Genomic DNA, 17,081 nt, shown 5'->3' on the forward strand with positions numbered 1-17,081 from the left:
AGAAAAGAAGGGGAGGAAGAGGAGAAGGAGGGAGGAAGAAAGGAAAGAGGCAGGGAAGGAGGGAAGAGGCAGAGAGGGAGGAAGGAAAGGAGGGAGGAAGGAAGGGAAGAAGGAGGGAGGAAAGGGAGAGAAGGAAGGAGAGAGGAAGGAAGAGAGGGCGGAGGGAAAGCAGGCCTATGGAGCTAAGAGACGAACCTCCTGGCTGCTTGTGGCTATTCTTGGGGTTCACACTGATCACTCCTCCTTTAAAAGCCGAGATCCCTGTAAGCCGCTCCAGACAGCCTAGGACCATGAGAGCTACTAAGGGTCTTTTCTTTCTCCAGGGTTCCAGGGTTCCACTACCTGTCCCAGATTTCTGCATCTGGAATCCTGAACCCTGCTCCTCCAGGCACATGGGCGGCTGCCCGCTGCCCTTTCCCCTTTGGGTTGTGCTGAAGTAGCCTGATGAAATCCAGAGACCAAGCCTACAACTCACCGTGAGTTTAGAGCCAGCTGTGATTCACTGAGGTTTATGCTAACTTCCCTTGAAAACTTCTAAAACTTCAGCTCTGCTTATCAGTGCCTGACTTAAAAGAATTGAAGGCAATAAATCTACTTTACCTCTGCCGAAAGAAGTCTTTCCAGCTAGCTGGCTAAAACCCCAGGAAGCAGCAGTTTCCCTGCTGAATGTCCCTGGGTAGGGATCTTTACCAGGCTTGTTGACAGCTAACTGACAAATGGACCCAAGAGCTGTTTCCTGGAAACAGGGTCTGGCTTGGGAGAACAACCCACTTCGTGGCCTTCTCTGAGCAAGCCCCTCAAAGAAAAGACTGGCCTCCTGCTGGCCCCTTTGGCCCCTGGGCTGAGGAGAGGTCAAGCTTTTCTTTGAATGCTGAACACACTTCCTGACCCCACTGGGAGGGAAGTAAACTGCTCTGTATGTTTTCTCTTGTCAAGGAGGGTCTGAGGCCTGAGAGTGGGGGTGGGGTGGAGCCTCTCACATGGGCCCCCTCCTCAACCCCACCCCAGTGTCAGTCAGGCAGGGCCCAGATCACTGACATTGAGCTGCCTTTCCATAAGGAAAATCGAAAGCTCAAGAGGATCTGCTTTCCTTAGCCTGTTGGAAAGAGTGGGAGCCCTATGTGGCCTTGCCAAGAAAACAAAGCCTGCTCTAGAGAGTGGTCAGGAGGTCCCCGAAAGCCTCTGCTTGTCCACCACCTCCTCCAGTGACCTTGTGGGGCCCCTTCTCACACAGCAGGCCTTGACTTACCTCCAGCATGTTAACGGAGCTTTACTGAAGGACTTTCACCCACTAGCAACTTCCTTTGGGCCTTGTAACCCCTCCTGTGAAGGAGGTAGGGCAGGGACCTACCAGTGGGGAAACTGAGGCCTGGAGAGCAAGGGACTTACCCAAGCTCACGCTGCTACCTGGTGGCAAAGCTGGGAGCAGATGCCAGACCTCCTGACTCTGGGGTCAGGGCGCTTCTGTCCAGGACCTAGGGGCACTGTTCAAGGAGAGACTTCTCTGGGACATGAAGGGGCCTTGGGCAGGCAGGCAGGCCTTGTCCAGGGGTATCGGTCACAGCTCCTCTCCCTCTGCCCCCCTGCCTTCCCCAGCAGACTGCAGGCCCTCATGGCACCAGCCTGCAAGAGCGCCTATCTTCCTCTGTATCCCCAGGACCTAAGCACCCACTGCCCAGCACTTAGTAGGCACTGAACTAATTCTTGTTGATTGATCTTCGAGGCCTTCTGGATTTCCCCCCCACTGTCTGTGTTCCCCCAATTCCTACACTTCCTATGAGCACGGTGCACAGGAGCTGAATCGTTTCCACAAGAGTCCAGGCGGGCAGGGATTGGGTCCCTCCTTGTCTTAACTCCCCAGGGCCTGGCATGGTGCCTGGTACCAAGTGGGCAGGAAATAAGAATAAAAAGGTTTGTTGATTGACTAGTGGATCCATCTTGACACTCTTGCTACAAATGACACTAGCAGGACATTGCGGCTCCACACAGGGCAGCCCCTCGGTGAACTTTATGAAGAGAGCAGTGCATGGGGATGGGCCGGAGTCTGTAGCTCTGGAGGGAAGTGAGAAATCAAAGAGATCACAGAGCCACGCGACTAGCTCTGGTGCCCACTTCCATGTGGCCGTGTTTCCCCCAAAGAAGCCAAGGGTCCTTGAGGGGAGGGACTGTGTCCCCAGAGCCTGCCTCGAAGTGGGGTGCCTAATAAATGCACCATGACTTGCACTCCTCCAGCCCAACCCTGAAGAGGCCCTGCTCGCTCCCTCCTCTGGGCCTCTGCCTAGAGTGCCCTCCCATCTCCTCTTTGCTGCAGAATGTCTACCCATCCTGGAAATTCTCATGCAAATGTCATCACTTCCTTAATAACAGTAACTGCCAACATTTATATAGCACCTACTGTGTGTTAAGCACTGTGCGAAAAGCATGTTTACAAATATTATCTCATTGGAGCCTCACGCCCCTGGGAGGAGGTGCTAGATTTATTCTCATTTCACAGATGAGGAAACCGAGGCAGTCAGCGTTTAAACCTTAAAACTTGCCCAGCATCACTCAGCTAGGAAGTGTCCACTACTGAATTTGTGCTCAGGTCTTCCTCGTTCCAGCACCGAGTCCTCCAGAGATGCCCAGAGCACCAAGTGTTTAAGTGGGTGGTCTAAATTGCCCACCCACTGTGTGCAAAAGGTGGGACTCGACCCTAGGTCTGCCTGTCCCCAGGCTAGCTCTTAGTCCTGGAAGGCGTCTCCATCCCACCGGGCGGTCCAGCGGGGGAGGGTCGTATTCTTATCCAGATCCCGTTTTTCTTCCAGCCCGGTGCTGTGCGCTGCTCACAGCGGGGTTCAGTAAACGTGTGCTTGAAGATTTCACGAATGGCACACAATTGTTTTCCAGGACCATCCTGGATGCCGAGTCCCCGCCCCCCCTCCCCCAGCTTCTCCCTAGGACCGGCCGCGGTCTGTGGGACGGCGGGGCCGGGACTCAGGGGAGAGAGACAGCGCTGCGCTTGACACGGGACAAGGACTTCATAAATGCCTGTTGACAGACCCGAGGAAATGGAGCCCTCAGGGTGGGTATTAGGGCAAGACCCCTAGACTGAGGGTTAGACCCTAAGAGCCAGCATGATGGGAAGGAGGGAGGGAGGACACGAACATTCATTAAACACCCACTACACACATCGCGGGCCCCTCGGCCTCCGGGCGCCTGCCAGGGTCTCTCCGGGGTCGCCCCGGGACACAGGCAGAGGGACTGTCAGCGCCGAGTTCGAGCAGGGCGGGGGAGGGGGGCGGGGCTTCGGCAGCGGCAGCGCCTCTGATTGGCTCAAAGTTCCCGGCGCCTCTGAGGCGGTGGGAGGGAGCGGATTTCCCCTCCCCCAAATCCTGGGAAACAGGGAAAGGGGGCGTGGCCCGAGCGGGAAAACCCAGAAAGGACCCGCCCCTCCGCGAATTAGCCAATGGGCTCATCCCCCCGGAGGGAGCGTCTGCGCAGGCGCTGGAGTTTCCTTTTGCGGCTCCATCCCTAAGCGGTTCGGTCCTGAGGAGCTTTCCCTGCTTGTCCGGGTCCGAGGTGAGGGGAGGGGAGCCCGATGGGGGACGGGCGCCTGGGACCCCCGCCTTCTCCCCGCTCCTTGCCTCAGTTGGCTCGTCCCTGAAATGGAGCGAAGGCTCCTCGATCCTGGGGGGGGGTCAGTGAGGAGGTACCGCCCCGCCCCCTCCCTCCTCTCTTCCCCCTCCCCTTCCCCCTTCTCCCCCCTTTCTCTCCCCCTCACTTCTTTCCCTTCCTTTTCCCCCATCCCTCCTTTATTTCCTCCCCTCCCCCTCCTCCCTTCCCACCTCCTCTTTCCCCCTTCTCCCCTTTTCCCCTCTTCTGCTCCCCACATCCCTCCCACATGGGTGACCTTAAGGCTCCTGCCCACCCCCTCCCTGCATTTCTGGGGTTCGGACCCCCTGGGAAGAAAGCCTCCAGCCCAGGCCCCCCCTCCTCCCCCGCTGCCACTGCCCCCTGCCTCCTCACGTGACCCAGCATTTCTGGGGGGAGGGGCACAGTCTGGGCTTTTCTGTCTCCTCGGCGTCTCCAGCACCTAAAATACAGCGAGGCATACAGTGGGCGCCTCATCAATGCACGTTGAATTGACCCAAGTCCTGGACACAGACAGGCCGCCCCCGGGATCACTGTGGGCATTTCCCAGGCAGAGGCAGGTCTGAGGAGGGGGGAGGGGGAAGGGCCCACCCCCCTCCTGGCTGCCTTTTCCTTTCCAGCTCCGCCTCGTGGGACCCTTGGGCCTGGGCGCGGGCCAGAGCGGGGAGCAGCAAGGAGCCAGAATGGGCCCCGAGTTCCTCACCAGCAGGTCCCCCCAGGTAAGCAGCATGGTCCTCCTCCCTGGCAGGTGTCTCGGGTCACAGTGTAGACAGGTCCTTTCCCAGTGCTCTCCGTCCTCAGAGCACCTGGGGCTGATCAGCCATTCAGTCACCAGACCACAGTGCCTGGCATCCAGCAGGCACTTAATAAATGCTGGCTTATCTGACTTGACTCAACATCTGGGGGACCCTGAAAGGTGGATCTGCTGGGAGATTTTCTCTGATCCTCTCAGTGGTTACTCCCTCCCCAAATGTCCATTCCAACATGGCAGGTACCATATGCATAAATTGGAACATACAAGAAAACATAACATTAGATGCAAGGAAGCCTGACTGGGGAAGGCAGCTGGGGGCTGGGAACGCAGGCCTGTAGGAGGGGGCTCTGCAGCTGGATCTTCAAGGATGCCAGGGATTCTGGGATGTGGAGGGGAGGGACATACTTAGCTCCTTCATTAAAGTATGATTCTAGTCATCTGCTTTCCCATCTGTGGGGTCGTCCTTGACTCCACGAAATCCCTGGCCAAATCTCCTCCTTTCTGTCTCCACACATCTTCCCAAAGATGCCCTTCCCTTCCACCACCTTAGTGCACACCTTCTTACTCTCTCACCTGAACTTTATAAACAGCTTCCTCCTATCTGGGTCTCCTGCCTCAAGCCTCTCCCCACTCTAGCCCTTCCTGCACAAATCACTAAAGTGATTTTCCTGTAGCATACTGTGTCACCCCCACTGTCCCTCAATAAACTCCAGTGGCTCCCTAGGCCTTCCAGGATCAAATATAAAGTCCTCCATTTGGCATTTAATGCTCTGCACAAACTGAGCCCTTCCTCATTCCCGTGTCTTAGCATGTTAAAGTCCTTCCTGCTTCCTGTGGCCTGGCCAGCCTGGCCTGTTTTCTGTTCCTCACATGTGACCCCCATCTCTCCTCTGCCTCTGCTTCCCTCCCTGCCTGGAGTGCTTTTCTCCCCTCACCTTGCCCCTCTTGGAGGCACTGACTTAATCTGCCAATATTCAGCTCAAGCCCTGACTTTTATAGGAACCCACTCCTGGTCTCCTCAGCTGCTGGGGCCTTGCTGAACCCTCAGGACTGCTTCTGTGCCTGTTGTCTCCCCATTAGACTGTGAGCTCCTTGAGGGCAGGGACTGCTTTTGTCCTCATTTGTATCCCCAGGGCTCAGCACAGAGCCTGACACAGGGCAGACACTCCATCAAGTGCTTATGGGCTTGACAATGAGTGTTCTTGTATTACATGATTCAGAACCTGAGGCATGTAGTAAATGCTCCTTGTGATTTTCCTTTGAACACTCTGCAACCTGAATATACTAAGAATCAGTCCTTCTCATTCCTGTTCCCCTTCACTCCCCTTCCCACATCCATCTGGGTTGTGGTCCCTGGCCAAGCACAGATTGATTTGTTTCAGGAATCAGTGACCTTCAAGGATGTGGCTGTGGACTTCACCTGGGAGGAGTGGGGCTACCTGGACACTTCCCAGAAGGAGCTTTACTGGGAGGTGATGCTGGAGAACTACAGGAACCTGGTCAGCCTGGGTAAGGAGGCTCCTCTGGGGACTTGGGATCTGCCCCAAAAGGTTGTGTGCTTCCTTCTGCTGGGGCTGGGTCCACTGTTCAGCACTGGTGCTTTGGCCTGTAAGAAAACCAAGCATTTGTTACTTACAGTGAGGGCAAGAGACAGGGTTCTTGTGCTCTGCCTGGTCCCAGCTGAAGGGCTCTTGCTTTGTATGGCTGGAAGCTGTCTGCTTCATTGTGTGAGCCTGCTCCAGCTCTCTCTTCAGGCCAGGGAGGCTTTCTCAAGTCCCAGGGCAGATACTGAAGTCAAGACAGCTCCTGGATAGCTCAGTATTGAATGGGTCAAATGAACTCCTTGTTTCTCTGAATCTGTCCGAATTTTTGCCCCTTGAAACTGCTGCTGCCTCCTTCCCGCTTCCTTTCTGCTGTCCTTGCCTCAGGTGGTTAGTCTCTTGAAAGGGGCAAATACTCCTTCCTCTGTCCCTGGGGGTCAGTGAGGCAGAACCACCCCTTCCTTTCTTCCCCCTTTCTCTCCTCCCCCTCCCTTTTTTCCTCATTTCCCTTCCTCTCTCCCTTCTCCACCTTTCTGTCCCTGCCCATCCCTGGCTCCTCTTCCATTCTCACCCCTACCCCTCTCCCACTCCCCAAATCCTCTGCTCTGACATGGACGACCTTAGGCTCCCACACTCATCTATCTGGCTACAAGCCTCCCATTTTATTTGGTTTCATGCTCTCTTCTCCACACTCCTGTCCCCCTGCATTTCTAGGGAAAGGAGCCTCCTGCCTCCTCACCTCAGCCCCAGCCCAGGGCGCCCCCTCCTCCTTCCCCTGCCCCTCACATGACCTGGCATTTCTGGGGGGAGGGGCACAGTCTGGGCGTTTCTGTCTCCTTGGCATCTCTAGCACCTAGAATGCAGTGAGGCATACAGTGGGGGCTTCATCAATTCATGTTGAATTGACCCAAGTCCTAGACACAGACAAGCTGCCCCTGGTGTCACTTTGAGCAGGGAGGACTGTGGTCATTTCCCAGGCAGAGGCAGGGCTGGGGAGGGTGAGGGGGAAGGGCCCACCTCTCTCATGGCTGCCTTTTCCTTTCTAGCTCTGCCTGGTGGGACCCCAGGGGCCTGGGTGCAGGCCAGAGTGGGGAGCAGGAAGGAGGGAAGAATAGGCCCCGAGTTCCTCACCAGCAGGCTCCCCCAGGTAAGCAGCATCGTCCTCTTTTTTTGCCTGCCTTCTTTCCTTCCTTTTTCTTACAGTCTGACTTTGGATTTCTTTTTTGTCTTGTGTTTATTTTATTCATTTCTTTTGTTCCTTTTTGTATTCCAAAATTTCCTCCCTCTCAGCTCCTCATTAAAGAAAACAAATGCCATATAGATCGGTGTGGGAATTATACAACACATACTTCCACATAGTCGTTTTTTCTCTGTGGATGGAGAGCGTTTTCCTCCACGAACCCTTCGTAGTTGATTTGAATGTTCATATTTCTCAGAATAGCCGAGTTATTCTTTGAACAATCTTGCTGTTACTGTATACAGTGTTCTCTTGGTTCTGTTGGATTCACTCTGCATCATTTCATGCAAGTCTTTCCATGTTTGTCTGAAGTCAACCAGCTTGTCTTTTCTTACAGCACAGTAGCATTCCATCAGCATTATATGCCACAACCTATTCAGCCTTTCCTTAATTGATGGGCCTCTTGTAATTTCCAGTTCTTTGCCACCACAAAGAGAGCTACTATAAATGTTGCAGACCGTATAAGTTCTTTTCCGTTTTGCCCCCTACCACCTTAAGAAACAGTGGCATTGCTGAGTCCGAGGGTACAGTTTTATGACTCTTTGGGCATAATTCCAGCTTGCTCTCCAAAATGGTTAGATCAGTTCACAGTTCCACCAGCAATGTATTAATGTCCCAGTTTTTCATATCTCCTCAAACATTCATCTTTTCCCCTTCAATCATGATAACCTGATAACCAGATTTAAATCTGATTGGTATGAGGTAGTACCTCAAATTTGTTTTAATTTGCATTTCATTAATCAGTAATTTAGAGTATTTTTTCATGTGACTATATAGATTTTGTTTCTTCTTTTAAAAACTGCCTGTTCATATGCTTTGATCATTTATTAATTGGGGAATAACTCATTCTTATAAATTTGACCCAGTTTTCTACATATTTAAGATATGAGGCCTTTATCTGACAAACTGTCAACAAAAATTTTCCCCCAGCTTTCTGCTTTCCTTTTAATTTTGGTTAAGGTGGATTTATTTGTACAAAACCTTTTTAATTTAATGTAATCAAAATTATCCATTTTATATACCACAATGCTCTGTATCTCTTATTTATTTGTAAATTCTTCTTCTATACATAAATCTGATAGTTAATGTTTAATGCTTCTCTAACTTACTTATGGGATCTCCTTTTATGTTTAGGTCATGTATCCATTTTGACCTTATCTTGGTAAATAGTATAAGATAGTGATCTATATCCAGTTTCTGCCAGTCTGCTTTCCAGTTTTCCCAGCAATTTTTACTAAATAGTGAGTTCTTATCCCAAAATGTTACATCTTTACATTTATCAAACATGAGTTTAATATAATCGTTTACTACTGTGTGTTTCATACCTACTCTAATCCACTTATCGACCATTCTCCTTCTTAGCCAGTACTACCTTATGATACAATTTAAGATCTGGTACTGCTAGACCTCCTTCTTTTACTTTTTTTTTCATTAATTCCTTTAATGTTCTTGACCTTTTGTTTTTCCAAATGAATTTTGTTATTACTTTTTCTAGCTCAATAAAATAATTTTTTCGTAGTGGGGATGGCACTGAATAAGTAGATTACTTCAGGTAGAATTGTCATTTTTATTATATTGGTTTGGCCCACTCATGTGCAATTAATATTTCTCCAATTGTTTAAATGTGACTTTATTTATATAAAAAGTGTTTTATAATTATGTTCATGTAGTTCCTGGATTTGTCTTTGCAAGTATTACTCCCAGGTCTTTTATATTGTCTATGGTTATTTTAAATGCAGGGCTTTGTTGATGATATGTAAAAATGTGGATGATTTATGTGGGTTTATTTTATATCCTGCTATTTTATTAAAATTATTGTTTCATCTGTTTTTTAGTTGAATCTTAAGGATTTTCCAAATATATCATGATATTATCTGCAAAAAAGAGATAGTTTTATTTCCTCGTTGCCCACTCTAATCCTTCAGGTTCTTTTTTTTCTCTTTTTTCTATTGCTAGCATTTCTAGTATAATATTGAATAATATTAATAATAATGAGCATCCTTGTTTCACTCCTGATTTTATGGGTTAAGCTTCTAGCTTATTCTGCATCTATTGATATAATCATATTATTTTTGTTGATTTTTTTATTGATATAATCAATTATGTTAATAACTTTCCTTATACTGAACCAGCCCTGCATTCCTGGTATAAATTCCACTTGGTTACAAGGTATAATTGTTGTGATATATTGCTATAATCTCCTAGCTAGTATTTTATTTAGGATTTTTATATCCATATTCATTACTGAAATTCATCTATAATTTTCTTTGGTTTTGCTCTTCCTGGTTTAGGTATCAGCATCATATTTGTTTCATGAAAGGAGTTAGGTAGGACTCCTTCTTTGTCCATTGTTACTGATATTTTATTTAATATTGGAATTAATTGATCTTTAAATGCTTGGTAAAATTCACTTGGAAATCCATCTGTTCCTGATACTTTTTTCTTAGGAAGCTCATTTATGGCTCGTTTGGTTTCTTTTTCTAAAACAGGTTTATTTAGCTATCCTTTTTTTTCTTCTTTTGTCTGGACAGTTTGTATTTTTGTAAGTGTTCCTCCATTTCGCTTAGATTGTTAAATTTATTAGCATATAATTGGACAAAATAACTCCTAATAATTGCTTTAATTTCATCTTCATTAGTAGTATATTCACCCTTTTCATTTTTGATACTAGTGATTTTGTTTGCTTCTCTTTTTGAAAATCATGTTAACCAGCGGTCTTTCTATTTTGTTGTTTTTCATAAAACCAGCTCCTTGCTTTATTTATTAATTTAGTGGTTTTCTCATATCCAATTTTATTGATCTCACCTTTAATTTTTAGGATTTCCAGTTTGGTGTTTAATTGAGGATTTTTAATTTGTTCTACTTCTGGGTTTTTAATTGCATGCCCACTTCATTGACTTGCTCTCTGTTTTGTTCATATGAGTATTTAGAGATATAAATCTTCCTCTGCTAGTTTTGCTGCATCCCATGAGTTTTGGTATGGTGTCTCATTATTATCATTCTCTTTTAATGAAATCATTTATTGTTTCTGTGATTTGTTCTTTGACCCACTCATTCTTTAAGATTAGGTTATTTTGTCTCTGATTAATTGTTAATCTGTTTCCATGGTCTTTTATAAAATGTACTTTTTATTCCATTATGATTTGAAAAGGATGTGTTTCATGTTTCTGCTTTTCTGCATTTGACAGTAAGGTTTTTATGCCTTAATATATGGCCAGTTTTATAAAGGTGCCATGTGCCACTGCCGAAAAGGTATATTCCCTTTCTATTCTATGGGAGCCATAGCTCTGATCCTATCTGTGAACCTGAACAATCCACAAAGCCTTTCTTAGCCTCAGTTTGCCCATCTGTAAAGTGGGGATGAGGAATGCTGGCCTTCCCAAGGTGGTTGTGATGGGTTCTAGACCTTGATCGTCAGTAGTCAGGTGCCTGCTGTCTCCCTCATTAGACTGTAATCTCCTTCGGGCAGGGACTGCTTTTGCCCTCATTTGTATCCCCAGGGCTCAGCACAGAGGCTGATGCAGGGCAGACGTTCCATAAATGCTTATGGTCTTGACAATGACTGTTGTTTTATTACATGATTCAGAATCTGGTACAGCCTGAGCTGTGTCATAAATACTCCTGAACGTTTGACTTTGAACACTCTAAAACTTGAATATAATAAGAATCAGTCTTCCTGATTCCTGCCCCCTTTACCTGCCACCCTAGGTCCATCTGGGCTCTGGTCCCTGGTTGAGCACAAAATTATTTGTTTCAGGAATCAGTGACATTCAAGGACATGGTGGTGGACTTCACTTGCAGGGAGTGGGGCTACCTGGACACATCCCAGAAAGAGCTTTACTGGGAGGTGGTGCTGGAGAACTACAGGAACCTGGTCAGCCTGGGTAATGATGGCTCCTCTGGGGACTCAGGATCTGCCCACGAAAGGTTATTTGCTTCCTTCCCTTGGAGACTATATCTAGTGTTCCGCACTAATGCTTTGACCTGCAAACAAAAACAAGCATTTGTAAATGTGGCCTCTCCCTGGTCCCAGCTGAAGGGCCCTTGTTTTGTGTGTCTGGAACCTAACTGTTTAATAATGTGATTTCACGCCAGCTCTGTTCCCTCATGCCAGAGATGCTTTCTAAAGTCCAAGGGCAGTGTTTGGAGTCATGAGGGTTCCAGATACCTTAGTATTGAATGTTTAAAAGAACTCATTGTCTTTCTGAACCCAACTCCATTCTTTGTCCCATTCCTGTATCTTCCCAGGAAAATAAACCAGATCACCTTTGAGATGTTTTCTGTGTGGTCCTCCATAGCCCTGAAACTCCCTGGTCCTTCCTCGCTTGCTTTTAGTGGGTTTTGTGGTTTGGGCTCTGAGGTGACCCTCCCTCTCCCTCACTTTGCCGTTTCTCATGACTAGGTCTTGCAGTATCCAACTTGGACATGTTCTCTCATCTGGAGTCAGGGGAAGCACATGGGATTCCAATGGGTAGTGTCCTGAGAACCATCTGGCCAGGTGAGCAAGTGAGTGCTAAGGACATTGAGTACATGACACATTAATGCTCCACTGATCATTCATCTGTGAGCCTCCGAAAATGGGCAAATTTGTGATCCTCTGGATGAATTTTTTGGTCATGAACTCTTCTCCCAGCCATAGATCTTATAGACAATTTCTTTCCCACTCCTCCATTTTGTTTGGATGATGTCACCTTTTATATCAGAGTCAGTTGGTATGGATAGATAAATCTGATTCTGTTGGTGCTTTCAGAATGCAGGAATGGGGGGCAGCTAGGTGGCGCAGTGGATAGAGCACCTGCCCTGGATTCAGGAGGACCTGAGTTCAAATCTGGCCTCAGACATATAACACTTACTAGCTGTGTGACCCTGGGCAAGTCATTTAACCCCATTGCCTAGCCAAAAAAAAAAAATCCAGAATGCAGGAACACTTCTCCACCATGGGTGTTACTTTGAGTTGTTTTAATCTTTTTGGAAAGCAAAGTAGAATTTTTTAATGTAGGAGGTACACATAACTTCCTCTTCTTAGACTCAGTGTTCATACTCGCATCACTCTCTCCAGGTATGATGAAGACATTTACCTCCCCCCAAAAAATACTTCAAACTACATTGTTCTTATTGGTGTAAGGGAGCCAGGAAACTTCTGTATTTCCATTGATTGTGTATCATCTGCATCCATTTTGGCATTTCCCTTAATATAATTATTAGGCTATATGGAAGGATAAGCATAGTGATTACAAATTTTTGAAGACACAAATAGATTTCAATTCAGGTGAAAACAATATGTACATTTCTTGTAACAGCCAGAATACCAGGGAAAGTGAAGCATAAACAAAAGCTTATTCATCCAAGGAAAAGGGTGTTTACACTTGTTCTTCCTTTTAGATTGGGACACCAGACCTCATTCCAAGGAGTCGTCGCCAATGATGAGTGTTTCCATGGAAAACTTATCCCAGAAAACATTTTCACAGCATGCTCCATGCGTCTCCAAGATGAGGAGAGCCTGGGAGCGTTATGGCAGTTCAAAGAAAGAGCAGAGCAATGAGAATCATCCTAGACTGGTAAAACTAATGCAGACAGAAGCTCCGGGGAAAGGGAGAGACTTTGAATGCAGTAAATACAGGCACACATCCAGCCTCGAGCCAGTCCTTTGCCTACCACAGGGGGTATCTGTAGTAAGGAATCTCTATAAAGGTGATATCCAGAGAAAGAGTTTTACTGTGTATTCAGACCAAAGACAATGTAATCAAATCTGTTCAAAGGATAAGCAATCTAAGGTTAACAGATTTCAAAAAACCTTTGATTGTGATTCGGACCACATTAAAAAACATGGAATTCATGTTGAAGGGAAACTTCACAAAAGTGGGAATTCTTTCCTCCTGAATAATGAACTTAGTCTGCACCAGAGAACTGATACAGAAAAACAGTGTTATGAATCGACTAAATGTGGGGAGATATCTTGTCAGAAGGCAGCTCTTACTCAACTCTCTAGCATTCAGAATAAAAACAAAATTTATAAATGTAGTGAATGTGGAAAGGCCTTCCAGCAGAAGATAAATCTCATACAGCATTTCAGAATTCATACTGGAGAGAAACCTTTTGAATGCAGTGACTGTGGAAAGGCCTTCCGCCAAAAGACTGATCTCATACGACATTACAGGATTCATACTGGAGAAAAACCTTTTAAATGCAATGTTTGTGGGAAAGCCTTTCCACGGAACACAACACTGACTCGACATCGGAGAACTCACACTGGAGAGAAATCCTATGAGTGCAGTGAATGTGGGAAGACATTTGGATCAAGCTCCAATCTTTCTCTGCACCGGAGGACTCATAAAGGAATAAAGCCTCATGAATGCAGTGACTGTGGAAAGGCATTCCCTCAGAAGTCTGATCTTACTCGCCACATTAGTACTCATACTGGAGAGAAACCCTATGAATGCACGGAATGTGGAAAATCCTTTACCCGGAGCACTGGTCTTTCATCCCATAAAAGAATACATGGCAGACAGAAATCTTATGGATGTCATGAATGTGGGAAGGCATTCCGCCGGATCACAGCACTTACTGAACATTATAGAATTCATGATGGAGAGAAACTTCATTAATATAATCATTGAAGCAAAACTTTTCTCTGGAAGAGACTTTTTGACAAATTTAGTTAATATTGGAAAGGATCCAAGAAATATAGTCCACATAGAAAGCCCTTCAATTTATGATGATGGACTATTTTTCCTCAATATAGGGGGGTCATTGACTAGAGAGGCAAATGATACATGTACTCCCATAAGTAACCAGTGTGTTGACTTACTTTCCTTGACAATATGTAATTGTTACAGGGGAGCTCTTTCCTGGGGAGGAGAGAGTCTGTGGTGAGTGGCAGTGATGTGTCCAAGAAATAAAAGGACCATCAATAAAAGAAAAATTACAGTCCTTCAGCCAGAACAGAACTTCCCGAGTATCACGCTTCCAACATGGAAGATAGACAGATGTAGGACAGACAATAGTATAATTAGGTGCCATTAGAACAATTTGAGTAGTTTTGGATGGTTAATAGCAGCTTGGAAAGCGGTCAGCGCTCAAGTGCCTTTAGGGATTTGTACTTAGGCCTGGTCTGTTGAACATTTTTATCAATGTCTTGAGATAGTATGTGTAAAAGACTAAACGTTAAAGCATCATGTACCTATAATCTCTTGTTACTTAAGGCATAAGTAGTATGCATGTCAAACATATTGATGACTCAAAAAAATTAGCTTAGTTTTGTCCCTTCCCCTCAATCCCCTTTGAGGGAAGCTTGGGATTCCCAGTGTGTATTTCAAGCACGAAGAGTAGGTGGGACATGGAACACCCTCTAGGTCAGTTTGACCTAGGGAAGTTCCATCTCCTGACGGGGAGGAGATGGTGCAATGAACCAGAAGATAGGAACAGTAGGGCACGTCACACCATCTTTGTCATTTGCAAAGCCTTCTGGAAAGTTAACTGTAGAACCAGGGAGAGGGTGTGTGTGTGTGTATGTGTGTGGAGCCTGGCTGGCTGGCTATGACAGATGAGCCTGGAGTTTGCCATGTCTCCATTTCCCCAAGACAAGGAAGAAAAGGCAAGACCATAAAGCTATTCCAGGCCCACCCACCCCCACCTCATCAGAAAATGTGAGGAATGATTTATTGGGCTCTTATTTTATTCCAATCAGTATTGATCAGTTTAGTGTGATTCCATAGGGGTAGTGATTGTTAGTAATTATTACTGACATACTCATCTAGTAATATACATTTTATTACATGTGTTAATACATATTTTACATACATCTAGGGATAATTAAATAAGATAGATTGTTATAATGGGCCCCAAACTTTAAATTACATTTAATAACCTGTTAAAAAAGTACCAAGGTTCACTTGCCTAACCACAGGAGTGCTCCCTAGAGGATGTCCACCATTTTGGGTGATGAGGGCATGACCAACCCTAGCATGGGTGGGATGTCTTAATGTGATATGGAAAATCACTTATATTTTTGTGCCTCTGACCCACCCTCTCTTGCCCAACAGGAGGAGGGGCCCATCTTACGTCAGCAGGGATGACCCTTGCCTTGACTGTATTTTACTTTGTCTCTTCTGAGTGTCTGGGTATCAAGCCCTATAAAAATAAGGTCCTGGGGAAAGGAGGCATCTCAGACTGTGAGGAAGTTCTGAGGTCCTATTCATTGAAGAGTCCCTTTAATAAATGGTTGTTGGCTCAGAGGTCTACCTCAGTGTTTTTTCTTGAAGATCGAACAATTTTGAACCTCACAGCTATTAACCTCCCATTCAAATTTTAATGAAAAAAATTATTTTGAGTTCTGAGTTTTCTCCTTTACTCCACTCCTCTGCCACTTGTTGAGAAAGCAAGCAGTATGATTTAAGTTATACATGTGAAATCAAGCAAAGTATTATTATATCAGACATGTTGCAAAAACAAAAAACCAAGGAAGTTAAAAAATGCTTTAATATGTACTCAGAGTTCATCCTTTTTATTATTATGCCTTTTTTCAGCATATATTGTAGAGGTAGATAGCATTTTTCTTCATGAGTCTTTTGAAATTGTTATGGATCGTGGTCTTGATTACAATAGCCAAGTCTTTCACAGTTGATTATCATTGTGATATTGCTATTACTATGCACAGTGTTCTGGTTCTGCTCATTTCACTTTGTATCAGTTCATGTAAGTCTGCCAAGATTTTTCTGAAACCATCCCCCCTCACCATTTCTTATAGCACCATAGTATTCCATCCCAATGACATACCACAACTTATTCATCCATTACACAATTGGTGGACAGCCCCTCCATTTCCAATTCTTTGCCACCACAAAAAGAGCTGCTATAAATATTTTTGTACATATGGCTCTTTTGCCCATTTTTATGATCTTTTTGGGATACAGACCTAGTAGTGGGATCGCTGGGTCAAAGGGTATGCATGGTTTTATATCTGTTCAGACATACTTCCAAATTGTTCTTTGAAATAATCAGACCAGGTCAGAGCTCTTGAAGGAAACAAGATTGCAAGAGACAGAGGCAAGGAGAGAGGGCTTTCTGGGAATGAGCAACAGCTAGGAGAAGGGCGTAACATTGTAGATAGTGTAGTGCATGAGGAGCAGCAAATTAGCCAGTTGGATGGCCCCTATAATGTGCAGAGAGGACTGACGTGGAATAGGGTTGGAAAGGGAGGATGGGGCTACCTAAGGGAGGATCCTGAAGGTACTTTTTTTATTCCTAGAGAACTGGGAGAAGTTTAAAGTTGGTTATTTGTATTTTTTTTTCCCTTCTGAGAACTCTTCCATTACTTTGGCTGTTTGTCTCAAGAAAATAAATCTGTGGAATCCCCTATTTGGGGGAATTAGTCATTTCTCCTATTTGGTGAGTTATAAGAGCTTCCTTCCTCTCCAAATTTGACGTCCTTTGACATTTCACCTTTTGTACTAATTCTGCCTGATTTTTCCCAACGCATTTTACTGGATGAGAACCCCCTGATTTCAGTCAATCAGCAAGCACCTTCAGTGGCTCAGGCGTGGTGCTGTGGAGACAGAGGACGTAGTCCTTGACTTCAAGAATCTTCCATTGGGGGAGACAAAATAAATGACTCAGCATGCAAACAGAAAAAGTAAGACAGTCCCTGCTTATAAGGAGCTCATTCTTATGGGGCACACAACACGGAGTAGGTCCGGTATAAGTCAGGCAGCTAGGGGTGCTACAGGGCACATAGGGCTGGGCCTGGAATCAGGAAGCCACAAGTTCAAATTCACCCTCAGATACTTCCACTTAACCTCTTTGGGCCTCTGTTTCCTCATCTTTAAAATGGAGAAAATGTCTGCCTCACAAGGTTGTTGGGAGGATCCACTGAATTATCTGTTTAGCCCTTAGAATAGTGTCCAGCACATAGAAGGCTCTA

At 45.8% G+C, this 17,081-nt stretch overlaps 1 protein-coding gene across 2 annotated transcripts in view; it reads left to right on the forward strand.

Moving 5' to 3' along the window:
- The first annotated feature begins 3,463 nt into the window (after nucleotides 1–3,463).
- Nucleotides 3,464–17,081, forward strand: part of LOC110202582 (zinc finger protein 560-like) — a 36,284-nt gene continuing 22,666 nt past the window's right edge. The window contains exons 1-7 of one of the 2 annotated variants that reach the window (XM_020978822.2): nucleotides 3,464–3,558; nucleotides 4,251–4,349; nucleotides 5,767–5,893; nucleotides 6,972–7,072; nucleotides 10,920–11,046; nucleotides 11,565–11,660; nucleotides 12,545–16,536. In XM_020978822.2, the coding sequence (XP_020834481.2) occupies nucleotides 4,314–4,349; nucleotides 5,767–5,893; nucleotides 6,972–7,072; nucleotides 10,920–11,046; nucleotides 11,565–11,660; nucleotides 12,545–13,767 (1,710 nt within the window). In that variant the 5' untranslated portion in view covers nucleotides 3,464–3,558; nucleotides 4,251–4,313 and the 3' untranslated portion in view covers nucleotides 13,768–16,536. Of the gene's footprint in view, nucleotides 4,350–5,766; nucleotides 5,894–6,971; nucleotides 7,073–10,919; nucleotides 11,047–11,564; nucleotides 11,661–12,544; nucleotides 16,537–17,081 lie in introns of those variants that run through there. The other variant, XM_078154501.1, reaches the window with a different exon arrangement.

This window comes from Phascolarctos cinereus, unplaced genomic scaffold (genome assembly GCF_003287225.1).
Source record: "Phascolarctos cinereus isolate Bilbo 61053 unplaced genomic scaffold, phaCin_HiC Scaffold_4;HRSCAF=312, whole genome shotgun sequence".
Classification (NCBI taxonomy): domain Eukaryota; kingdom Metazoa; phylum Chordata; class Mammalia; order Diprotodontia; family Phascolarctidae; genus Phascolarctos; species Phascolarctos cinereus.